The following is a 26341-nucleotide window of genomic DNA, read 5'->3' as shown; positions in this document are numbered from 1 at the left end:
TCAGATGTCTAAATGCTATTCGTGCTTTTGAAGGTGTTCCTAAAGGTTTATGGAATCAAGTTTTATTAATAAGTATAAATCTGCCTTACGGGTCTTTTAACCAAGTATAGCAGCAGAAAATAGCTTATTTGGAATTAAAACATTGTATGGAAATTTTAAATCATGTGCAGTTAACTAAGCGGCTACTCTAAAGCTGAGGGAAAAAACCCTTGAGTCTTTAGTGTGTTATATTAATTATCTGGATTCTCTAATAAGTGTATTTTCCTAATATTTTTTAATGATATGAGAGTAGAAAAGAAACAAAACTTTGCCCTCACAGGCAGCCTCATGTGATAGTGTCCTGCTTGACAGAACACTAGACAGGTGGTAACTATCTGTATTTCTTTATGAGAAAGCTTCTGTTGTATAAAACGCAAATGAATTTAGCTTTGGAAGATCTACCGCCTGGCTGGCAGTGCTGGTATATTCCCTATACATGATACATAGTATCCGGTATTCAGCAAGGCTGTCCCTGCGAAGATTCTTGTACCCTAACTTGAGGGGTCCATCACCTCGCTCATTCGGATTTTCTCCTATGGCTGTACTTAATAGTACAATTCTCAGCCCAGCTTTCAAAGCTGACTTTACCTTACTAAAGGCAGCAAGGCCACTTAGGGAATTGGCAGTGGTTGGAATGCTCCCAGGTTTCACCGAGTTTGCCTTTATCGTGCAAGCTTTTTGATCCCTCGCACCCCCTGCTGTGTGAGATAGAAGTCTGTCCCCAGTGGAAGTCTATTTATTCGAAAATAAACTCAAGTTCCCCGAAACCTCTTACAAGGCAGTGGAAGGACTCCGGAGCCGCTTGGCGAGCGGGCTGCCTGTGTGGGCACAGAGCGCCATCTAAGGCGTGCGCCGGGCCAGCGGTGTTAAGGACCAGGGCTCGGCTCCGTTTCCCTCGAGTCTGGTAGCGGCTGGCGTTAAACGTGTTTCTTTTCACGAAGCAAAATCCAAGGAGATCTGAAATTAAAGCATTTTTTTCTAACTGCTACCCCTCTCCCCGCACCCCCCCGTTGCAACTGGAATATGTTAGCTCTCTCATGTCTGAAGGTACAGCTTTGCATTTTTAATGTGTGTCTCTTTCTGGTCTCTCTTTTAGAACATCTTGCACAGAATATTTCCAAGTCACACATGGAAACTTGCCAGTACTTGAGAGAGGAGCTACAGCAGATAACATGGCAGACTTTTCTGCAGGAAGAAATTGAGAACTATCAGAACAAGGTATAAAAGCACGCCAAACTATGGCATGCTTTTTTTAAAGCATGGTATTTCCATAACACGCTGCAAAATGCCCTTTTTCACTGCTTTCTGTTTACTATCAGGAATGTATATTTTTGTGTGTTTCCAAAAAAATAATATGCTAGAATCAAAAGCAGCAAGATGGTTAGGATATGCTTTGCATTTGTGATTTATACAGGTACAGGGAAAGGCAAAGCCATACCCCTAAAGTCTGTCTGTGATTGATAAACAAGGATAAGAAACCAGAGAAGTTTTCCAATCCTAAATGGCATGTTATTCCATTTCTTAATTTGTAATCTCCCGGATCAACAACACCACCAAAAAAAGCTGAAGCTACTGAGTTTTGTAATTTTACATGACGTGTTTTGTTTTGAGCTTATAAACACAGAACTCTGTCAGATTTCCAGCCTTCAATGCCTGGTTGTAATCCTGCTTCATTCTACAATTGTCACTGAGTGTTTCAGTTTTACCTACAAAACAGCAGCACACTGCTGCCATACCACCGGGGGGGGTATAATTTAATCAATGTTTGTATTTCTAATATGCCTTCCATCCACAAACTACTACCAAATGGCTACTTTTGGAAAACTGTCTTGGGAAGCACTATTAAAGCACACTGTTCTTTGAACGTATTTTTCATTTCCACACAAAAAAAATTAACCTTTAAGAACATCATTTTTCTACTCGTTAGGTAATTTCATTCTCAATTATTATTCTCTATATTATCTCTAAATTATTCTCTATATTATCAGCATATGAAAAAATCACTACTTGCATGCCTTCTTTATGTTGTGAACAAGATGATCTTCATTTATGTATATCTTTATATGTATATTTATGAAGACGAGCTAGTTAGATAATTTACACTCAGTACAAAATACAGAAATTGATAGGAAAAATGTGATTATGCGCTGCTAGTGTAAGTTGGCATTTTCTTTTGATGCAGAGAATAAAATTCCCACTGAAATCACCAGAATCATTATACTTTGAGATATTTGGCTTATGAAGTAAAAACACTCCAACCCGGATTTCTTCAGACATCACTGAAGAAGTCTTACATGTTTGCATTGCCACTCATCCACATGAGGCTTTGGCTTTGAGATTAATTCCCCTTGTCTTATAAGCAGACTGTAGCCAGGAGTGCTGGAGAGAACTCACTCCGCTTTTTTTTTTCAGCTTAGTTTTACTTTATGAAAATGGGCTTTCCAAACCTGGATTAGTAATTTTTCAATTTTTCTTCTCTCTCAAACAGCAAAGGGAGGTAATGTGGCAGTTATGCGCAGTCAAAATAACAGAAGCTATACAGTATGTAGTGGAATTTGCCAAACGCATTGATGGCTTTATGGAACTGTGTCAAAACGATCAAATTGTGCTTTTAAAAGCAGGTATGTGGGTCAGTTTTAAGGTCTGCTTCTAGTAGTTTTGACTGAGGAAGGTGTTACCTGTATACAGTGACTGTATACACATATATACATATGTTGTACAATGATCATTTAAAATAATACAGGGGAAAAACCTTACAAATTGTGTGTGTCTGTTTGAAGTACTATACCTTCTTAGTTACTCTGGATAGAATGAGTTCAAGTCTACGTATGAAATTTTCATTATGCACAAAGGGAGCAATGAGTGTGTAAAGATGGAAAAGTTGGATTCAAATTTTTATTTTGGCTTACATAGCGAATAATGTATTTCAAGGTAAAAATCCAGATTGTTCTATGCACAGTGTTGTAGCAGTAATGCAGTTTACAAATACTGGACAAAGTTGTCAAAGCTTCGTGAACATAAATCTAAATGAGCTGCTTTGACTTCCGAGACTTCATTACTCTAATAAAATTGTTAGAGTTTATTAGCATTAACTAAGTTGCTTTAGCCAAAACTTCTAAAGGGGTTTATGAGAATTCTTTGAATTCTACTAGCAAATCAAACTATGCTCTGTTACACCACAGAAACCTACTACCCTACTCGATTGATACTGAATGCAGAGCATAGGAAATTTTTAAATCCTCACTTGCTCTTTGCAACTGAAGTCTCTACTTAAATAGTCAAACATACATTGTTTCTGTTTTAGGGTCTTTAGAGGTTGTGTTCATCAGAATGTGCCGTGCCTTTGACTCCCAGAACAACACAGTCTACTTTGATGGCAAGTACGCTAGCCCAGAGGTTTTCAAGTCCTTAGGTAAGGAAATGTCAAATGTTGTATCTTAAAAAAACAGAATAAAAATAATAAGGTGGGAAAGCAAGGGGATAGCTGCTTTGAAAAATTCAGGCTATAGTATTCAAATAAGAGAGTTCCAAAGCTCAAACTGCTTATTTCGTAAGCAGTCATGCTGGCTCTATTTGAGGACAAGCTGATTTCAGGAGTTAAAACAGCTTAACTCGATGCAGTAAAGGACTGTTGGTGTTGAAATTCAGCACTTAGATCAGGGTAGAACAGTTTGGACACACTTGTTAAGAACAGAAGCCCAGATTTCATATCTAGTGTTAACATTTTATATATCCTGTTGGAAAAGGCAGCAGATTTTAAGCTAATTTTGGACATACTGACATTACTGCTTTGAAGATGTTAGTAGTGTTTTGTAATATGCAAAGTCCAGTTATTTGCAGGTAAAATACTGTAAATCAATTTTTTTATTAAACCACAGTTTATAATTTTGAAATTTTTTCTGTATATTTTTGGTAATTTTAAAAGGATGCATTTCACTGGGTATAGATTTGGGATGTAAGCCATTTTGGAAGGCAGTGAACATACAGCAGTGGAGAATTCTGTACAATTACTGAAGTATTCTCTGCCTTTCTAAAACACCTCAAGGTACAAGGTCTGAGTGCAAAAAATTCAGAGAATGCAGTATCAGATGTGGGTTCCAGCGAAACATAACTTTCATCTGTTACCAACTACATCCAGAAATTTAGGCTGGGTTGGGGCTGAGATCTGCAGAGGAGAGCCCTCTTCCATCAGGTTGCAATCCCCTTCAAAGCAGGGCTCCACTTTTGCGAACTGTGTAACAGCATGTGTAACAGCAGCAGTAACCTGACTTACACCTGTGTAAGCAAGAGAATGGATGAAAGGAGACAGAGTTCCTTTTCTGCATGAAAAGCTTTCAGACCTTGGCTTCTCTCTTTGCTCCTGCATGTACCTTGTATGCCTCTCTCCCCTCCCTCTTCTGTGTGCTCAATAGTCTTAAAATCAGCACTTTTCAAGTACGCGCTTCAAACCTCCAGTCCACAGTGACATGAGAAAGTTCCATTTAGAACAGAAACAAAGCTAAACCAATTTTGAGCTTGAAAATGGCATGGGTTTTATCTGTATTTATCCCAAAAGAACCAAATGTGGAAAAGATACAGTGTGCAAAACCTTCAAAATACTGGCTGCCAGGGTGGGTGCTGGGGACTTGTGGGAATGGGGTAATAAGCTCAAGCATGAGTGAGATCTCACTGCCATCACTCCACAGTCCTTAAGGAGAAGACCATTCACCTATGGAGTATTTTACATCCATTTTTCACCTCCATCAGAATAAATCAACAACTCTGTAGCTCTGAAGTAGTTTTAAACAATGTGGCGTGAGCTGTACCTTCTTTTTGGCAGGTTGTGAAGACTTCATTAGTTTTGTGTTTGAATTTGGAAAAAGTTTATGTTCTATGCACCTGACAGAAGATGAGATAGCTTTGTTTTCTGCGTTTGTTTTAATGTCGGCAGGTAAGAGATAAAGGTTTGCTCTAGGTTTATTTGGTAGAGGTCATTTTTATTTTGAAGTCTTTTTAATTATAATGTTAAGACTATGGGACAGTGTGAAATGTCATCATCTTTTTCAGTGTCTCCTTCTTGATCAAAATTTTTGTTTTAATAAACACATTAAAACTATGAATTTAGGAATAAATTTGTTAGGTTGGAAATCCTAATCCAAGCCCTTGTTTTCCAAATTTTCACCTCGTTGAGGACTCAGCTTCTTTGCAAAAGCTTAAATGCATGTGAGTGAGACCACTGGGTCAATCTAGGTGAGACAGGCGGAAGGTAGCCACTGAATTTATACAGTCAGCTCTCAACATACGTGAGCTTGCATCTGTAGCAGAATTATCTCAAGCACATGACAGAATGCTTCCAGTGTCACCTCAGGTCTGTTAAGCGGGGTTGCCATTTTAATGTGGTACAAAGGTACCGAGCTAGCTTAGGTGTCTGTCCCCATGGTGAAACTGGGTACACTGAGAATTATGGTGCCAGACATACAAGTCACCCCAAGAGTCAGCCTGGGTCTACCATACCCATGACTAAAATAACTTAATAATCTCAAGTAGATATGTACAGTACTCCAGGTTCTGGGAAGGCTTATTGGTTGGGTGAAACAAGATACCGGTGCAGAAAGTCAGTTCCTGTCACGGAAATAAATGCTCTGTTTTTAGACTGCAGCATAGTGGACTCAGGAGTGGTGGTGGAAGAGTCTGTTAGCAAAAGTGAGTTTATTGAGACTATCATAAATACATTCTCATGCTGTTTGCCAGACTGGAAGTATGTTAGCCCTGTGTCTTTGTATGTCAGCTACAGAATCCCACAGAATCCCACAGTTCTGCCACGCAGAGGACGTAGCAGCTAATATTACTTTTCTTCTAAGAACTTAGGAGCTTTTTTTTTTTCAATAGCTGAATATTTGCTTCTGGTTTTTCTGTATGTTACTGTAGATCTTAGCAAGAAGATCCACTCCAACTACTTGTTCATTATGTGATCTATTCATTTCCCACTAAAAAGTTGCTAGTTTCATTTTGTAAATATCCTGCATTTTACAGACCTTGTTAGCAAATGATTAATAAATCTTACTCAGATATGCTGCATTATTCTAATTAAGGGCTTTATAAAAGTAATTTTAAATGCACGTAATAAATATACTCCAAAACCTATTAATTTTGAAACTCATTTTCTATATAAGAGTATATAAGAAGTGGAAGGAAGGTTGCAAACAAGAAAGATGAATCTGTAACAGACTTAGTACTTCCTGGTGCACTGTGACTGATGAGTGCAGTACTAGAGGTGTTAACTCCATTTACATTTAGATCGCTCATGGCTTCAGGAGAAAGTAAAAATTGAAAAACTCCAACAGAAGATCCAGCTAGCACTTCAGCATGTCCTACAGAAGAACCACCGAGAAGATGGAATTCTAACAAAGGTAAGACTCCTACTGTGCCGTGTCACATGACTGTGAAAGTATGCTTTCTTATGAATGGTATCCTAATGCAAGGTGCTTAGCTGAAACTATTTACTAAAAACTAGAGGACGTGAAATGATGTACTAGGGAACAAGGTTGATAATCATCTGAAAAGAAGTATTTTAATGTTGAACTTCCTGAAAAGCAATGAAGGTTTTTATCCTATTTCTCCTACACAACATTTCTGACACACAGAATACTATTTCAGTTCTACAACATGCATGCCTTAATCCTCGTGAAATCTCTGCCTGCATAACAATTAAGTTGTTACAACATGCAATATCCAAACTAACCTTGTTTTTCAGTCTTCCATGAGAAGTTCCCCACACAGCCTTTTTCTCAGCAGTTCTTCCAAATATTGATGCCTAGGGAAGAGAAAAGAGATACTGCATACTATTATGCTAATCTAAAGTATCTTCACTTAATTTTAAAAAAATGGAAAAGTGGTGTGATGTTAAAAAAAAATAAATCTGAAGAACTGGGGAAGGATAGGCACTTCCTTACAGAGGTAGTTCCTTTTAGAACTCTACACAGCCAGAAAGCCTATGTTTAGTTTCACACCACAGAATTCATTACAATAGAAGCAGGATGGTCCGGCCCAGGCTTTGCACATTGTCCTCATTTCAAATCCTAGCTCATATAATTCTTTTCCCAGCATATACTTTGGATACCTTTGTTGGAAGAAAGTTTCTTCCATGCACTTAGATAAAAATAATTTACACCGTAAGTTCAGGGAGTACCCTAGTGATATTTTTGAAGTACAGATTTTTCTGGTCTGTTCCTTTTCACCTTATTTGGCATAAATTTAAAAAGCCTAATCTATTGCATTGCCAGTTCCCTCCATAATATTCACAGTGGGTTTAAAAGTAGTCAGGACTGCCTTCTTCCAAGAGAGTGGCTAAGTTGTATGAATTAAGATCCAGCCTTGAAATACTTCTATATCAATTCAGTGCTTGGTAGGCAAGTGAGGCAACCTAATGACACATTTTTCTAGCAACTTAAGGAAAAGATTATGTCACAAATAGCATTAATCCGTTACTTAAATAGCTTTTCAGTGGCTTCCTCTTTTTTTTTTTTTTTTAATATAACAAACATCCATGGCTACGCATCTGAAATGTCATTGTTAAGGTAAACAATTGAAGTGAACTCAAAGTCTTTGAGAGCGCTATAATCCTAAGAGCAACATTGGGAGGCCTGGTTCCATATATGAGCGTATGACTTCTGTTCATTTTTTTACAGTTAATATGCAAAGTGTCTACTTTAAGAGCACTGTGTGGACGACATACAGAAAAGCTTATGGCATTTAAAGCAATATACCCAGACATTGTACGACTTCATTTTCCTCCACTTTACAAGGAGTTGTTCACTTCAGAATTTGAGCCAGCGATGCAAATTGATGGGTAAACGTATCACCTAAGCACTTCTAGAATGTCCGAAGTACAAACATTAAAGCAAAAGAAAGGAAAAGAAAAAAAAAAAAGAAAAAAAAGAACGAAAACCAAGACACTTTATATGGCCCTGCACAGACCTAGGGAGCCAACACACTGCACATCTCTTGGCGGTCGGGGTCAGGCGAAGGATGGGAAACAATGAAACAAAGTTGAACTTGTTTTTCTCATGCATATGATTTCCATTATGCCTACAAATATGGACCCTTTTTCTGTCTCAACTTCTCAATCCTTGACCTCTGTTTACACAGACTGAGGGTACTAATGTCAGAAGGTTGTTTTCTCTTGTAGTTCACTGCCCAGACTTTTGACAGAACAATCAATTTGTTGATCAGAACAGAGAGTCCACCTAGTAATCAGCGACTGGTGTGCATTGCAGAGATTTCAGCATCAGTTTGCACAACTTGCTCATTGTTTCATGAAGGACGATTTTTTTCACCTACCACTGTTTGCCAGTAGACAGAATGGCATGAAAAGGGTCCATAGCAATAGCAACAATAGCATTATAATATATTACAGGGTAAATGGGCATGAAGACTATATATAGCAAAAGAGATATTGTTTATATATTGTTTTAATTAATATAAAATGTAGTTACTGGTATAGCTTTTCTTGTTGAATTGATAAGGCACTTTCATTTTGCACCTTTTTCTTTAAATTAAATGCTAGCGTGTTCATTGTTGTGTTGCATGTGCACCAGAAATTCAAGTTTAACTGAAAAAGGTTTGGCAGGTACTGGTACATTGGGAGGTGTTTATGCTGCTGTTTTCCATGTTACTTTTAAAGAGAGGCTGGTCATATCCTGAAATGGTTACACAGATTTTTTTAAAGAGTTGAAAATAATGACAATTTTCTAAATTAAAATCAGCTTTTCAGCTGTTAATTTCAAAGGTACTTTTATTTACAAATCTTTCAACCCTGGATGTTTAAAATTACTTGCCTAAATTCAGATTTAGGTACACAAGTCAAAAGCCTCATTTTCAAAGGTGCTGAGTTTCCATGGTCAAAGTTAAACTAAGCAATTACAGATCATTTACAAATGAGTAACACAGCATCCTTGAAAATCAGGCTATTAAATAAAGTATATTTCTGCCCACTGTAAATCCAGGTTTGAAGGTATTTACTCAAGTCTGTATCTACAGTAAAAGTATGTGTGTATGACATGTATGTGGAAAAGTAATTTTTATACATAATATTACATACTTTTGTACTCCATATCGTAAACAATGCCTTCAAACTCCAAAGTCTAGCCTATCAAAATCCATAGGAGGTTTGTCTTTGACTTCAGTGAGATGAGACACTGACCCATGTTCTTCCAGCATCCAGCAGTTCAATTTCAGGTAGCTGAACAGAGAAGTCCATTGCTCTCCTTATTTAAAAAGATGCACTTTAAAGTTTATCAGATGAGGACAGACTAACAAAGTAAAGGCACACTGTTGCCAGAAAGCATTGTTTTGTACTCTCTATAAAGCCTGGAAATCATTAATATCATAAATCTGCATTCCGTAATTCTGAAATTGTGATTCCAATATTGCATAACCAACCAGTAAGCCGAATCTTGCAGTCTTTATTATTATTAATTACCATTCCCTTTAGGAAGAGCGCTGTCTCTGAGCAAATTTGGCAAGTAAACCTAGTTCTGAAGGAAGCAGATTCACAATAAACGTCATCACAAAATAAACTGTGGCTGTTTGAGCCAGAGGTGCGTAATTGGTTTGGATGAGATGAGGATGTATAACTGGATGCCTTGTAGGCCTACACAAATTAAGTTTCTGATGAAGAACATAAGAAAAAGCCAAGAACTTTAAAAAAGAAAAAGGAATGAGACAGAATGTGCTCCACTGCTTTAATTTCCAAGGATAAACCATCTCTTACATATCTCCTAGTTGTTGAGAAGTAACAAGTGAATAGAAGCACACTGAAGCCTATTCTAAAAAGGAGAATTAGGTCAGTGGGTTATTATAAGCAAAATAGAGGTTTATTCTATGATTTGAACATGTTTCCTTTGGGGTCAAATTGAGACATTTAGCTGTGACACCTATTAAAAGTTTTACAGTCTGCCACATCAGGGAAGCTTACAGCTATCACTCATCTGTATGGTTTGAAAGGAGAGGGAGATGAGCATTGTACATTTCCCCTTCAAGGCAGTATCCCCCCAGAGTATGGGACGGGAACACCTGCCCCTCCATGAGCACTGGGATGGAGGCATGAGAGGGCTTTTGGAAAAAGTCTATAGAGCCGTCCTTTTACTGCTCCATCCTGCCTGCTCCCAAAGAGGCGGCTCAAAGCCCAGCACACGCTCTCTCCAGTCTCACTGAAACACTTTTCCTAGAATCATTGTTTACTTTATTGGAGTAACTGGCGTGATATGGTACTTTCATTCTAATGTGTGTTCCTATTTTTAAAGCAATCCTTTTAACTAACAAATGTTTTCTGAATGTGACCAGCCTTAGGTGCTAGTCCTGTAAAGATCAACTAAACTTAATTTCAGTGTCAACTAATTAATAATGAAGTAAGACCTGTACTTCTGTAGAGAGCAAGATACAACTCCTACTTCTGACAATAAGTAGACTACCAGGCAAAATATTTTGGGATTAATTTTCAGTCACGTCCTTTTCTTACCTTTTCCGGATGAATATTAGTACTCTACCAGGCATCTAGGTGCCAATGGTTTTGTTTGGTAAATTTTTCTTCAGCATATTTACACCCGTAAGTCATTGACAACACAGATTTTTGGAGCATTTACTAATAAAATATATAACCATAAAAAGGCTCCATAGAGGGCCTTAGCTGAAAGCCCTTTGCATCTGAAAACAGCTTGTGACCTGATCTTCCAGGCCAGAAAGTGCTGTCATTTTTGTCCATGGGAGCTCCTGTGTACTGGCACCTTGTTAAATCAGGCTGTGCATACATACCCCAAGTAACTCTGCTTTCCTGATCACAGTTAACAGCCCCTTGGCAATAGAATATTATTTTTGTTTTGCTCTTCATAGACAGGGGAAAAAAGGGGATACAGCATGGCAGATGTACTGATAAGACTTCTGTTGCCAAAGAGGCTTTTATGAAAGGGGGCATAGAATAATGTCAGAGCGGCTGGTCAGAGCGACGGCCATGTAAGAACCCAGCACAGCAGAGGAAATGCACTCTGCAGAACCTCTGGGACTATGGCCTTGTATCAGATGATCAACCAAATATTCAGTTTAAAAACATATTTGGGGTCAATGGATATTCACAAGAGTATTTTCATAATCTGCCCAGTTCACTACAAACAAAAACATGAGGATAGCTGAAGATAAAGGAATAATATATTGGTTTTGAATGATCTGTTCCTTAAAAGTCTGCAAAGAGATTTTCATTGGGTGTTATGTCTATCCACAGAAATGTTTTCTGGCTTTCTAGGAAAGAGATACTATCCTATACTGTCATTTGAACCACCCTAATATACTTCAACATCTCCAACATTGTTTGACGTTTTAAAAACTATGGGATTAGGTGAAAAGGGAGGCTGGTTTTAAGTTTGGTTGTTCTTTATTAAAGCTTATCTATCTTAGTATGGATACCAAGATATCTGTGTGTGTATGTGCACCTGCGTGTGTGTGAGAGAGTACATTTTTGTGCGCACATGAATATATGCGTGGGTACGTGTGAGTGGCTGCTTCTAGGCTGTTAAGTGTCAATGGAATAAAGAAAATGTATTCAAAATACTTAAGTCAAAAATAGAAGGTGGAAAAAAGATTTATTCTATACAAAGCCTTGTCTGGACCACTTTAGAGAGACTTCTATTTTTTTAACCCTTCTATAAATGTTTGATGGCACTTGAAATATTCCTGCAATAAAATGTGATTTGTGTAAACATTAAAAAAAAAAGATTTTGTAATGTGAAACAATGAAAGAAAGTAATGTAATTTTTCTAAAAAACAAAAAAAACCAAACGAACGAACTTTGTATTATTTTCTTGATGGAATTTGTCTATTTGTCTTTGGAAAACTTTTTATTTCATTGAATGTGCCATAGTAGAGGTGTGTTTTTCTTTTTCTTTCTTTTTTTTTTGTTTTTTACATTTTAGATTAAAGGATAGCTGTGTTCCGACATTCCAAAATGCAAGATGACATAGCAGTCATGATTAAAAGGTTTGATTAGTAAGCTTCAATCATTGTTGCTTTTTTTGCACATGTTCTTCATTCCTCTACAGTGCAATATGTACATAGAGCACTTGCGGGTGTAACCTTGATCCCTCAGGGAAAAATACATATTTGTACAGGATTTTTCTTTTTTTTTTTCTTTTTTTTTTCTTTTTTTTTTTTTTTTTTTTTGCTAAGGAATGTCGACTGAATCACTTGTCTGTTGTTGAGGGGCAGCCAGATAATAATCCTAAACCACTGTCACAAAACATTGTTTAAATTTTGTGCCCTTTTATTATTTAAAAAAGAAAAATAAAAAGTTATTTTCTGACAGTTCTTTGTGCTGATTGGTGAAAAAAAGGGTAAATAGATAAGCACCTTATGATTGACTTAACTGTGAATGACAATCCATCTCGTTATCAACAACAGAAGCCCTATTATTTTGGAGCTGGGGTTAAGAGTCAGAAACTAATGTGCTCAGGGATCTTGTAAAACTCCTCAACAGGGTGGCCAGTACTACTGGTGGAACAAATTACTTTAAAAAAAAAAAAAAAAAGCTAGTATTTCTTCCCTTTCCCCTCTCCCCCAGGCACAAGAGAACTGGATATTTTTTTTAACTAAATGCTCTATGCGTGCCTCATTCTCTTACGCATTTTTGCAGTATAGCTGCTCTTTGATCTTTATTTTGTTCAAAACAAAAGTACTCCAAACAGTGCAAAGGTTTTGCAGTTATATTTTAGAAAATAAATTAATGCTGACCCATTAAATAAATGATTGAAATTAATTTAAATACCCTCTCGACATTTTTATAATAGTAGGACTATTTTTCCAGCTGAATTTCAGTGTTTTGTAATAGAAAATGGGTTTCTAGTATTTAAATTATTGTCAAAAAACCCAAATCAGTTTATGATAGTACAGTAAGAATGAAAAGGAAATTATTAGGTTTCGGCAATGAAGTCACATAGAAAGGAACACAGATCTGCAGGAATAAAAGAACAACAATTTAGACATTGTTTGTCATTGTTGCATATGCTTCATGGTAAAGCAAAAAACCTGACTGGAAAGAAACACTGAAGCTGAAAACATTTTCCTATCTAGTACATCAAAGATAGCAATTCCAAGTTATTACAATGGCACCAAAAACCAGCAGTGTCTAGGAAGTCTCCAAGTGCCAAATTGTAGGATTCTGGAAGCCTGTCCCAATTAGCCCTGTTTTATGGCTTCACATTCTTTTGAAAATGCAAGTAGAAAGGTAAATAAGCAACTACAAACAAAATGAGCAAGATTTCAAGACTTTGGTTAGACTGGGAAGGGACTGAATTTCTCCATCAAACATGTCTGTCTTCTTGCAAAAGGCATCAGTTCTCCAGCATCTTAGGTTATTGAGGGTTTTTTCACTGGGTATATGGCTTCCAGCTGTTTACTTTAGGTTGCTTAATAAATAGGGAAACCTTTCTTACGGTTTTACAAGCTGATGGTGGAGTTCAGCTTGGAATGGCCTTCCAAGGCAGACAACTGCATAGCAAGTAGGACCTCTTGATCAGTTTGTGTTCTGGCATCTTCAGCAGAAGAAAATTCCTATTACTGATTCACAATAGAACCTCTTCTTTACATACTTGCAGATCAATTAAAAATAATATTAATATGTACAATCTATAAGATGTTTTAACTATGTAGTGGGGTGACCCAAACATTACAGTATCTTTTTTTGTATTGGCATAGACATTCCCCAGTCTGTACTTGATGAACAAAACAGGTTGCACAGTATAAGCTGTACAAACAATATGTATTTTTTTCTCTACACATTCCTAAACTCCCCAATGTAGATAAACTTATTAATAGAAATGTCAGAAACAGCATTTACTATCCAATACCCAAAAATAATAAGCAATTTTCTCTTGAGTATATGAAATTCTACCTGTGCTAGCTGATTCAGATTGCACAGAAGAAACATCTTTGTTTTCCTTAGCTGGAGAAATACAACTATTAGAATTATTTTTTCATTATTAATACTAATATTTATTACTTTAAAAGTTTCATCTATGAATATATTTGAATATTAGTCTCCTATTTTCTTTGTGCTTAAATATTCCTGTCAGTAAATCATTTGGTGGAAATGAGGGCAAATGCATACAGATACCAAATACAACAACAAAAAGAGAGGTTTTAAAATTTAAATGAGTATTTATTTAAAAACCATTGCAGTATGTGCTTTAATCCTAGTACTGTGATAATAGCTCGCTAAATAATGCTGTCACTGGACTTGAGGGGAAAAATACAGAACATTTAGGATAATATACAGTCTATCTTTGGAACTTTATTCAGGTACTAAATAGAATTTTAACATCAAAATAAAAGCTGTATTCTACCTTTTTCATATGTAATGTTGCTGTTTATCTTTTTTTTTTTTTGCCTTTATCATTGGTAGAATATAGCAATAACTTTATAGCAATAAGTAGGCTATCCAAATAAGAAACAAAACATGATAAAGGCTTCAGATCAATACTCATAGGTTCATTTCTTCTGCCACAATATTCACTTCTATGTCTTCCCTCATAATCTCATTACTTCTTCAAGCTGAACTTCACATCAAGTTGTTGAACTTGATGTGTGACATTACAGCTTTTTGTTAACATCTGCATGTTTTTGGTGTTCATATGTCCTTTGTATACTTGTTTTCCTACAAGTCAGTGTTTCTCAAGCTTTCTGAAAGCACAGTCCCTCTGGGCTATATTTCTTCATAGGGCGCTCTCTGTTGGAATTAACTTACTTTTTCTGGAGCAGGGAGTGTGAACCAGCTGTAATTACTGGCAGCGTTTCCTAACTGAAGGAACTGGGCTGCTGCTAGTACTTAGTAACTCCACGGCTACTGCAAATGCTTGCAGCCAACAACAGCCAGCTCTTCCAGCTCCTCCACGCTGCAGGGGCTGAGCTGCATCCAGTAAGTGGGACGAGTTCCCTGGCCAGCGTGCTCACCTGCAGGTAGCACAACCACACACGCTGCGCTGGAGAACCAAGCCGCTGCACTTCACATAGAATCCAGCTACCTTTGCCTGACATAGTGTTTTGATAATAATCTAAACACTTTGGCAACTTTCAAATGGCTGTGACTTTCGGTTTGAGAAACACTACCCTAAATTACCCCACAAAGTCTTAATGTAGATGCACAAACTTTACAGGAACTTGCAATCTGTAATTCTATCTATATCTAATGCAGAGAATTCATAAGCAATACAGTGAATTTTATTTCACAAAAAGGCATACGTACTGTACACCTTTCTAAATCCAAAATGTTCCTCATTTCTACATTGATTTAGAAACAAGTTACGGAACAGTGGTGAATATTTGAACTATTAGGACATTAACTGGCTGCTTCTTTATATGTAACTGTATTGTCTGCCTGCTCCTTTTCTGGAGATGTGTTTTTGTATTGGATGTTTGGGCCAATGGGAGGCTTCAAGCTACAATGTATTTTCCCAGATTAAATATATTTAACATACGACAAACCCCAGACAAGGCTTTTTAAAATGTATAAAGAACTGCAGTGTTAGGTGGTTTATTTGCAAACTGTTTTCAATGTTGTCCATTTTTATGGCACCTTTAACAATATTCTTGTTTCCAAAGTACATAAAAAAGGTTAAAAATACTCTAGCCATAACTGAATGTCAAGCAATAAAAACAAATGACTTTTTGTGCATAGATTTAAAAGAAATACAAGTTTTAGACATCTGCATGTAAATGCAATCTCTTGTTTACTGCTTTCTTAAACTTGAGCAACTGATTCCTTATTTTACTACTAATTTAAGGACTTGTAATGGCCTGTAAACATTTTATCTTGCTCTGTTCTTTCAACTCTAACTTTGTCTCTGCTTTGGAGTCATAATATTTAATGTTGTTCTGCTCACCTCTATACAGTTAACTTTTTGCTTTCATTCTGTATAGATAAAGTTATACTATAAACAGCCTACACAGTGCAAATATTTATCTGTTTATCAAATACCACATTATGCTGTATAATATCTGGTTTACTATATAATCTATTTTAGACATAGCTGTTTAGAACTAGAGTGTGCTATTTTTGTGTTTTTCTGATGTGTGGTGCTAGATAAGTTACTTTTGTGAACAAAAGCAAACAAACCCCTTTTATTCCTAGACAATACCACCTTTGGGTCTTGTTAATTTCACTGAGTATAACTATATATAAATATATATATATTTGTGTATATATATATATATACACCAACATATGCCCAACAAGTACCTGTATCAGAGTACAAGATTTGGGACATGGTTTTCTCTTTAAATGCATAGTGTCATTATATAAATTATTCTATAGTATATTTAATAAGGAGAAAATTACTTCACCAGTACAGATACTTGATATCAAATGTAGAATTTTTTCTACATTATTAACATTATTAATTATTAATGTTATTAAAAATGTTCTGTCCAGCTTGTTATCCTTTTGGTTGCTAAAACAAGTCTGCCTGTATTGTATCACAAAAAAGAAAAACATCTAATCTGCCAGTATAACATAATTACAATATGCTGTCTGTCTGAAAGGGAGGTAGTTATTTGGCTTGTTGGGAGAGTTCTATCCTGTCGTTGCATCTGATATTTATAGATATTATTCTGCTGGGTGCCTTCCTCCCTCTTCACTTTAAATAGGATCTGTACACACTCAAACTGCGGATGTTACTAGGCCATGCCTACACACTTAACTTCAGTCACTGTAAATAGGAATTTTCTGTAAATCTTCCATGATAGATGAATGGTTAAATTCAGTCCTTGGATATGCTTTATAAATCATGCATCCATATCCAAGGACAGCCATTAGCAACTAAAGTTAGTCAAGAAGTGGAATTTGCAACGTTTTGTCAGGTCTGGGGGTTTTGTTTTTATTTTTCATGTATACCTTAATTTACGTAGTCATGTACCCTTAAAAGTATTCCTTTCCCCTGTTCTTTCATTCTAGATATTGTTTTCATGATAATTCTTAAAAACTGATGGATATCAAATATCTAACTAAGGAGGTAATTAACCTTTTAAATATTTATTAGAATTTTTCTGTAATATTACTGAATTTATAAGATCTTTAGCAAAGATTTTTGAGCAATTTATTAAATACAATGTTTCTGTTTACTGCACTTTTTGATAATAGAAGGTAGTGAATTTTAAAGCCATGATTCTTGGCTTCCATGCACTGCTTTTATACCCTCAATCCAAGGAATATATATATATAAATAATTTTTTTTAAACAGCAAATATACTGTTGTCCTAAAAATAAATACAAACTTTACTGCACCGTGGGTATATTTTCATAAGTGGAATGTTTAATTGCAAACACTATCAGGACAATTATAAAAACCTCTTGAAGCTACAATCTTATTTAAATATAAGCCATGACAATTTTATTTTCCCTTGTTGATTTAAGTCACCTTTTGATATTTTCAAAGAGAAAAGGAGTCACTCTTAAATTTGTATGTACTAACCTATACATAATGCTAGGAACACGTTCTCCCTATTGTTTTAATAGTTTGATATATTTATGCAAAACCATCTGGTTAACATATATTCTCCCTGTTTACTAAATGTTCAATGTAACAAGACCAGAATAAATGGTGATTACAAATATACATCCGTTTGAAGATTAAGCACATAGACTTCAAAAACCTCGTTGAGTGATATGCTCAAATTTCTGTAAATATACACAAGTTTAAATGCAATTATACTGTACATGTAAATATATGCTGTCTGTTATGTGTACAGTATGTATAAATTCCTTTTCTAGCCACAATAAAATGTAAGCCATCAAGAGGAATACTAAAGTGGTATTGTACTAAACCTTTGCTAATGATCTTTACCCAATCACTTAACTTTTCACTTTCATGGACCTTTCCAACTCACTCTTACGATAGCCTGCTTATATTCAAGTTTGTTATTTTACTCAGTCCCGAAAAAAGTATTTTGATTCATTTTGTAAATATGACTGTACAAATAAGAGATTTAATGTTGTCTTTTAAATACTCCAATTTTCATTCTAATATGAATGTTGTTATATTGTACTTAGAAACTGTACCTTTAATATTACATTACCTTTATTAAGTGCATTGAACACATCGATTTTAGATGTGCTTTATGTACTGTTATCCTGTAATAAAACTTCAGCTTCTAATGGAAAAATCTGTCTTAATTTTTTGTCAGTGGCATCTTGTTTGTTTTCTGAATTGTGGTTTATTAGGTTTATTTCTTAAGAAACACACTGTTACAAAATTAGGCTGTGCATCCAAGCACGTGTATCAGAGCTGTTTAGCACATACATCAAGTAATGTTTGGCAGCGGGGAAACAAGAAGACTCCCAAGCACCTTTTAAGCTCTCCTTTTGGCCAACAAGAGCTTTAAACCTCCTCAGAATGAATGTGGCTTAATCTAGCTTCCGTCTCCTTGAAGGTGTCTTCTTGTTTGAAATCACAGTTCACTGCATCAAGTGCAAGATACAAGAAATCTGGCTTAGGGCCTTCCCACTGACTTTGGAAATACTGCTCTGGGCTAGATCTGAATGAAGATTTGGGTATGAAAATTGAGGTTTTAATACAATTTAGGCATCAAAATTCAAAGTTCCAACTCCTCTCTGCCTTGCTAACTTTGGGAGCACCTGAATGTCAGCAGCACGCTTGGCCTTAAGACTTCAGGCACGTAAAATTCTACTTCTGTACCTACCCAGAAATGCCTCAGTCTTGACACAGCTTTAACAGTTCAGTATTTATATGCCTGACCATGACCCAGAAATAGGTATTCGCATTCATCTTTGAAGCACTGTATCTGGAAGCAGCCTTCACCTACAGATCAAGTCTACAAAAAAAAAGTAGTGGAAGTCACCACTTTCTTAGAACTGTAGCACTAAGTAGTGCCATTTGTTCTAGAGCAGCTCTATGACTAAAGCAGTCTTTGAGACATTGAAAATCCAGAGTTAATTTTCTCATCCTCAGGACATGATTCCTGCCCAATCTTTCCACTCACAGGAGAGTTTCTAACCACCAAGATACAGGTTAGGCAACAACTATATAAACAACTATATACATTCAAGATAAAACGCAGGAATTTTTCTGAAGTGAGAGACAAACCGAGGACTCCCATGCCCGCCCATAATGAAAGCTGAACTATGGGTTAGGAGGTGGTGGTTTTGATCCCTGACTATTTCACAGAATGGTTGGCAGGGACCTCCAGAGGTCACAAGCAGGGCCACTTAGAGCTGGCTGCCCAGGACCATGTCCAGACAGCTTTTGAATATCTCCAAGGATGAAGACTCCACAACCTCCCTGGGCAGCCTGTGCCAGTGCTCGTTCACCCTGACAATGAAAAAGTGTTTCCTCATGTTCATGTTTGTCATGGAAGTAGAAAGATCACATGTAGGAAGTAGTACCATTAAAAAAACCCTGGGCACTGCCGGTTTTAGAGAGATGCAGACTGAAGTAGGATTTAACTTGCCACATTCACAATCTGGGGTAAGTCTTCTAATCATTTGGCTATGTAACTGTTACCATACCTGGGTTTTAAAGTAAGATTACTCCTTACAAGGCTACTTCCTGGACTGGGCTCTGGGTGGATCCAGTAGGGAGACAGAAACCTTTCTGCTTCTCTGAGATAACCAAAACAGGGCAGAATTAAAATTTAAAAATGTCCTTAAAACTGATCTGCAAGCAAGCTAAAGAGACTCCTTTGTTGGTGGGTTTGGACATAATTCTGAATCATCTCAGTATTTTTATGTACTTGTGTGTAGTGCCCAGAGTTTTAGTTACAGGACTAGGTTCTGTGAAGGCTTTGATTGCTTCGTGCCACAATCCTCACTTCCCTCTTCATTTCTCCATCTATAGGGCTGTGAAGGGGATCAACTTTTCTTGTAACGCCACAGGCAAATGAATTTCCACCACCTAGACCTACAAGTACTGAAAACATTTGAATTCCACACTTTCCACACTGGGAAGCCTGATCACCAGAAAAAAGGGTTTGTGGCTCTGCCCACATGTTAACAAAGTGGGAGGTGAGCCAGGGAAACTGGAAGCCCAGGTGAGGAGGGAAGCGGATAAATGCAGCAACCTCCACGGCGCACCTCAGCCCTCTCACGCACACGGTCCCAACCCCCCTCTGAGACGAGGCGCCTGGCAGAGCCCGGCCCCAGCCACCTCTGCACACCCAGGGCGGGAACTGCCGCACGAGGCACCCAACGCGTGGTCAGGGCCACATCTTAGTGAAGAACATGGAGTCGGAGCGGAGCCCACTGCGCGGAGAGGCCTTAGGCATATTTCATCTCCCGGCGAAGCGGGACGGGGCCGGCACTGGCACGGGCCTCGGCGGCGACGCACCCCCGCGCCCTCACCCCCACCCTGCAGCAGTGCCGCCTGCCACAAGATGGCCGCTGCAGCCCCTGCAGTAGCTCCTCGAGCCCATGCTGCCATTGGCTGGCTCAGAACACCTGATCCCGCGCACCAGGCGCTCTGATACGCTGATTGGCCAATGCCGTGAGGCAGGCTCACGCGGCAGAGAGACGAGGAACCGGCGAATACGCTTCCCCGAGGGGTCCGTCAAGATGGCGGCCAAAGGGCAGCTGCTGACCTGGTGAGTACGCCTGTCCCTCTCCCCCTAAGCTAGCAGGGCGCGTCTGAAGAGCGGCGGGCGGGGAGATATGCCCGCGCTCCGCGCTGCCCCGCCGAGAGGAAAACGCACCGCCCAGCCCGCCGCGCGTCGGGGGTCCGCATGCGCCGGGGGGGGAGCGGGGCGGGCCTGGCCTGGCCTGGGTTCCCGCGCCCGCCTGGCTCCGCCCCGTCGCTGAGGGAGGGCGGGGCGGCGCCATTTTTTGTCGTTCTCTCAGTGAAAGAAAGTGGGGGTGAGTGTGCATTGCCTGAGGAAGAGTTAGCCTGTGTGCTTATGTGTGTTCAGAAATGAGGAACAATTAAGTAATACACATCCACGACATGGACTTGGGGCAGTGACGTTGTTCTGTCTTTAATACGAAAAGCCCTACAAAGAAGTAATTTGGCTTTTTAAGCCTAGAGAGGTGAGTTGGTTTTGAATTAGTTTATTTGCGAGAAAGACAGACATAAATCTTTTCTCATGCCTTCCAAATAGTTTGGGAAGATTGGTATTGTGTAAAGCCTGGAAGGGCTATATTAAAAAAAAAAAAGGACAGATTAGAAGGCAAGGTCTGTGTGGAAGACAGAATACCTCTTTTCTGAAAAATGTAAAAGAAGATTTTATTTTACTCAAAATTCCAGCAAGTTCAACCCAGTGTTTGGTTTTGAGTAACGAACGTCTGAAAGCATGTAGCTCCATCAGAATTTCTCTCGCCATATCTAGAATTTATACCCTGTATTAATGAAATTGTTCTTTTTGGACTGCAAAGAATGTGTATTTTACTATTGAAAACCAGCAGCATATTAGACAGTATATATATGTAACTTCCATAAAGAGGAAATGTGGAAACACTGTGTAGATAGCCTTTTTTTTTTTTTTTAAATAAATAATTCTGTTCTTTGTTTCCCGGGGGCACATGTGGCCTTTAATTTTTTGTGTATTGCAATGTTCTTGTTCTGTTTTGTTTTTATTATCAGGGATATTTCACCGAAAAATGGCACTGAAGTATTTTTCTCACGTGAAATTTATCAAAAATACTCATTGGCTCCAAGCCTCTCTGAACTATGGCATTTATCGATCAGGTATATTCTGTTATGTTTCCTATTGATACATACTCTTACTGTTTTAGGGGAAGGCTGCATGTTATCTGGTATGCAACGATTTGTTACTGACTCCTTGGTCCAGCAGTTGGTCTGTGCTTTACCTGTTGTGAAACCTCAGAAAGCAGGAAGAGTCTCAGTTGGGACCTGTGGTCTTTCATGTCTTTTGGAGGGTGGGATGGTATTTTCGGGGTTTTGGGATGGGGTTTGGGTTATTTTTTGGGAGTAGTGCATGTTGTTTTTTGCTTTCTCTTATGTACCAAAAAGGGATGAAATTTGACCAACACTCTTAACTGATCACAGTAAGGATCCTGTAACCCATGAACCAGATCTAATTCTTTTTAGAAATTAATGTCTTGCTGTCTGTCCATGTCTTGTCACTTTGTAGAAGGCTGACGATAGTGTACATTGAAATCCTTTTTACTTTTATCTTTTGGAACTAGCCAACACTGTTTACATAGATCCAACAGTGTCTTAGGTGCAGTGGAGATGCAATTAATTCCTTGAGTAATGAAGAAACTGTATAGAGTGTTAGGTGAAGAATGGGAAATGAAATTATGTGAACACAGGTGGTACAGGTAGCATTGGTTGTGCAGTTTTGATGTCTTTATTTTCTTAAGTTGAGGAAGTAGAATCAACATTTGTTTCACATAGTGAAAAGCATAGCTCATGCTGCTGGATTTCAGAAGTTGGAGGACTGTATTTAGGCTATTGGGTTTTTTTTAAGAAGTTGTTATAGCTGGTAGAGAGGTACAAGTGACAAGTGTCTCATGGTGGATGAATATTCACACCACAAAGAATGTGGATGGGAGAAATAATTTGTTGTAAAGGGGAATTACTGTATTTTTATGAACTGACACTGAGAACGTGCATTTGAGGGGAACCTGTCTACATCACATGACTCTCTAGATCCCACATCTTTAGCTAGAGAAGGCTTTTCTGGTTCGTCTCATTTGGAGCAACTTTCCTTGAACTGGCAGAGACGAGCATAGCCCTCACAGCTTGCTACTGGGTACACCAGATATTACTGTAGGATTCTTCCTTTAGATCATGTAGAAAAAGGGTTTCTGGAGTAGACATGACTGTACTCCAGAGTGGGATTGTGTTCAGTTGTGTACAGTAGAAGTGGGTTTATAGCCAGAAGAGAGGTTGTGACCAGAAGAATTGAGAAATTGGTGGAACTGGGTTGTGTGGCCATAGTCAAGAAGAAGAGAAATGGAACCTGTTGGGGCAAATGTGAAAGTAAAAGCTGGAGGAAATTTGTCTTTTTTTATATTGGGGTTTCTGATAGATATTTACTGGAGTGTATGTTCTCTCCCTGTAGAAGCTGTGAAGGCAGATTGCTGATAAAATGAAGGGGAAAAATTTAAGCCATCAGCTCAAATAAAGTATAATGCTGTAAATATGGACAGAAAAGCTCTGTCAGATTATTTTGGTTTGCACCCTGATGAAGACTGTGACAGCACTGCATACTGAAATGATCTCGGTGTGCTGCCATTTCATTCAGAACCGAATATAGACAATTTAAGCTGCTAGAATTTCTTGATGTTCCTACACTGGCATATCTGAGTCAGCATCATCACTGCTGCAGCTTAATTAAATTTGCCAGTTTGTGCCATGAGGATGGACACATTCTCATATTCAGAGAGACAGCTGTGAAGTATTATTAAGAACTGTGGACGTGATACTGCTGGGTTTAAATAACACTTGAGGTGTTTTCTACTGCTGAAATTGTATCTTAAAAATATGCTTTTTCCAAGATCAACAGTTAATGTTCATTTTGTTAACCTTAAATATTCTCTCTTAAGAACAGTTATTTTAAATGGAGAAGGGCTAAGATGGTCTTCATCATACTGGAGTTGTTTTAAGAACCAGCTTTATAATGTTACTTCTTTGTTGTTGTTAGGGCAGCTATGCCCCTTGCCTTAGCCCAATATTATTTTTGGCAACTGATTTCAGTATTTAGAGTTTAGAGTAGAAAATGAAACTCTTGAACTGTGTACTCTGTTTTTAGCAATTTCTTCACTGAAATCTGGAATTTCTATTGTTACGATTAAGTAGTTTTAATTTACTTCTTTTATAGTGAAAGAAAGGCTTTTTCTAGTTAAGTCTTTCTCCTTTACTATCTTAACTTTGTCTTATAAGTGAGACCTTTCTGAGTGCAAACTATTTCTGAACACCAGCCATCAGTGAATGACGAAATGTTGAGACTATTTATCTTTTCATTAGTAATGGGTGTTTCCAGAACAAAGAATCAGAGTTTCATATTTAGCTTGTCACCCCAATATTGAGTATACAGACTTATATAGACAGTAGTTTGTTTTAATTTTTTTTTTTTTCCCCATCTTTAAACCAGTGGCAAGCCTGCTGTTGGTACTAAGGGTTAGTCTATTTGCCCAGGTAAGTTTCAGAATAAGAAAATTCCTGTGACATAGTCTAGGGATTGGAATAGTACAGTATCTCACAGTGCATTTTGCTGTATTTGAAGCTTAGGCTTGTATGACTGCCTTTATTAATTCTGACAAATATTAGTATTTATGTGAAAAGTGTAAGTTCCTTCATTTATTACTTTTCTTTCAGAGAGGCAAAGAAAAATGTGGAGGCATTGTCAAACTCTTCAGAAAACAGACAGACTTGTAGCATGCAGGCTGCAGACCCCGTTGAGTTGGAGGCTAAAAGCACAACTGATGATCATCCTTTTCCAGAACCTAGAGTCCCCTATCCATTTACCTCTTGTTTGACTGAGAAAGAGCAGAAAACATACTTATATCTAATGACTAAGTACTCAAAAAAAATAAACCATTTTCAAGTTAATGCAGCAAGTCAAAGAGAATTATTCACATATCTGGTAAGTGTGCATATAGGTACATATGAACACCACAGAGGGAGTCATACAATGTTTTTGTTACAAAGAGTTAAGGAAAATGAAGCAAAAATGTTTTTAAATTCAGTTTGTCATAATTTCTGTTTAACATAGTATTATGAATGGTAATAAAGGTTTAAAGTATTCAGAATAACATTTTTAATATAATTTGAAAGTGTATTTGGTTATTTCATTGAAAATGGGTGGGATTTTTTGTGGGTGTTTTGTTTTGGTTTTTTTAGTGGTAGTCTAAACAACTGACTGTGAGTATAGATCTTTGACAGCTGATCAAACACCCACCCACCCCCAAAAAAACCCACATTTTTTTATGAGAAGGAAGTTAAGAGTTGCCCTTACTGTGATTTTTAGCATTTCATAATGGCATGTAGCAGTCTTGTATAATGTTAGGAAATGGATACATTTTGATGTGATCTTTGACAGCACCCTGTAATGGCAACTTTCTTCATTAGCATGTGAGGGGACCTGTGTGTTGACCTTCTGTGCTTGCCACATCAGTGCTTATGGGAGTAGAAAGGCACAAGTTCACACTTGCTGCTTAGTCTCAGCAATGTTGTTTAAATAGTGAAAGGCTATGTCTCATTTTGGTTGGAAGTATCATTTTAGATGAATCCTGTATAATGTAATTGATCAGCAAATGTTTTTGAGCCATTGCATTTGGTTTCCCATGCTTCCTTGTTAATGATAATTCCTTTATTTTATGCTGTAACAATGGAAATGTCATTCCCAGGCAAATCAGTACCTACTGCATTGTTGTTACTTATAATGTAATTGCTTATGAAGTCAGAGCTCAGGTGTCTTTGTGGCTCTGTCATGTGAACTTGCTCCAACAATGTCTTGTAACCTTACTTCTTGTAAACTACCCATGTATGATCAAAAGAAGCTTGCTATTTGTTGGGGGGTGGTGTTTTTGTTGTTGTGGAATTTTTTTTTTTAAGGAAATGGGCCTTGCAAAAATTTTCTTCACTTAAATGAAACTCTGAACATATGCAAAGACTTGCCAAATTGAGCAGCAAGTGGAATCTGTGCCCTCCCTCATACCATCACCCGTACTACCTCTCGGGAAATTTTGCTGGTTACATACCTAGGCTTCAGGATTCCATTCGGTCTTAAAAAAATAGATTTTTCCTTCCCCCCAGCAAATGAAAGAAGTAGTAAACAATGAAATTGCAGAATTTATGAAATTTGCCCAAAATGCTGCGAAGAGCTGTGCCCAAGATTATGATGCCATCTCTGAAGATGCACTAAGTTATACTGAGGTAATTACCAATACTGTGTTTAATTCTTTCTCTTTTTAAATAATCATATTGGAATCATGATTAAGATATGTAGGCACTGCTCATGGCATCTGATGTTCCCTGAACTTCTGCTGATTCCATGCTGGGGTGACACATGAGAAGTCGCCATTTCCCTTATGCTGTGTGGCATGGCTTGATCCACAGTTTATTGTAGCCGATAAGATACGATATAAGTGAGGTCACTGAATAGTGATTTAGTCATCAATTAAGTAAATGACATCTTTATATTTGGGAAGGGAGAAATTGCATTTTAAGTATGCATTTACATTAACAAGCTGCTCCTAAATATACACTTCTGGACAGAATGTTAAGCTTTCCTCCATAGTACCATGTTACAAAGTCAGTTTAATCAGAGGTTACTCAGGCTTTAATCATGATCATCTGCAAGTTCATGC

At 37.6% G+C, this 26341-nt stretch overlaps 2 protein-coding genes and 1 long non-coding RNA gene across 6 annotated transcripts in view; 2 read left to right on the top strand and 1 right to left on the bottom strand.

The window, feature by feature from the left end:
• Positions 1-12168, top strand: part of RORA (RAR related orphan receptor A) — a 69320-nt gene extending 57152 nt beyond the window's left edge. For both annotated transcript variants that reach the window (XM_072869837.1, XM_072869836.1), the window contains exons 5-10: positions 1136-1257; positions 2528-2660; positions 3344-3451; positions 4859-4969; positions 6316-6428; positions 7707-12168. In XM_072869837.1, coding sequence (XP_072725938.1) covers positions 1136-1257; positions 2528-2660; positions 3344-3451; positions 4859-4969; positions 6316-6428; positions 7707-7871 — 752 coding nt within the window. In that variant the 3' untranslated portion in view covers positions 7872-12168. The remainder of the gene's footprint in view (positions 1-1135; positions 1258-2527; positions 2661-3343; positions 3452-4858; positions 4970-6315; positions 6429-7706) is intronic.
• LOC140655384 (uncharacterized) overlaps positions 1-20735 on the bottom strand; it is a 42739-nt gene extending 22004 nt beyond the window's left edge. Inside the window, exons 1-2 of the long non-coding RNA XR_012043762.1 lie at positions 20650-20735; positions 6761-6832 (exon numbers count right to left, since the gene is read on the bottom strand). This is a non-coding gene — a long non-coding RNA (uncharacterized lncRNA). The remainder of the gene's footprint in view (positions 1-6760; positions 6833-20649) is intronic.
• The window catches only part of ICE2 (interactor of little elongation complex ELL subunit 2), a 32971-nt gene continuing 27176 nt past the window's right edge, over positions 20547-26341 (top strand). The window contains exons 1-4 of one of the 3 annotated variants that reach the window (XR_012043761.1): positions 20547-20652; positions 21645-21749; positions 24348-24615; positions 25788-25907. Coding sequence is in view for 2 of the 3 variants with exons in the window: in XM_072869833.1 (XP_072725934.1) it covers positions 20624-20652; positions 21645-21749; positions 24348-24615; positions 25788-25907 (522 nt within the window). In the remaining variant the exon portion in view is untranslated. Of the gene's footprint in view, positions 20653-20905; positions 21092-21644; positions 21750-24347; positions 24616-25787; positions 25908-26341 lie in introns of those variants that run through there. The other 2 variants (XM_072869833.1, XM_072869834.1) reach the window with 2 other exon arrangements.

Source organism: Ciconia boyciana, chromosome 8 (genome assembly GCF_034638445.1).
Source record: "Ciconia boyciana chromosome 8, ASM3463844v1, whole genome shotgun sequence".
Classification (NCBI taxonomy): Eukaryota; Metazoa; Chordata; class Aves; order Ciconiiformes; family Ciconiidae; genus Ciconia; species Ciconia boyciana.
The sequence above is the reverse complement of the archived record's forward strand: the minus strand, read 5'-3'. Positions and strand labels throughout refer to the sequence as shown.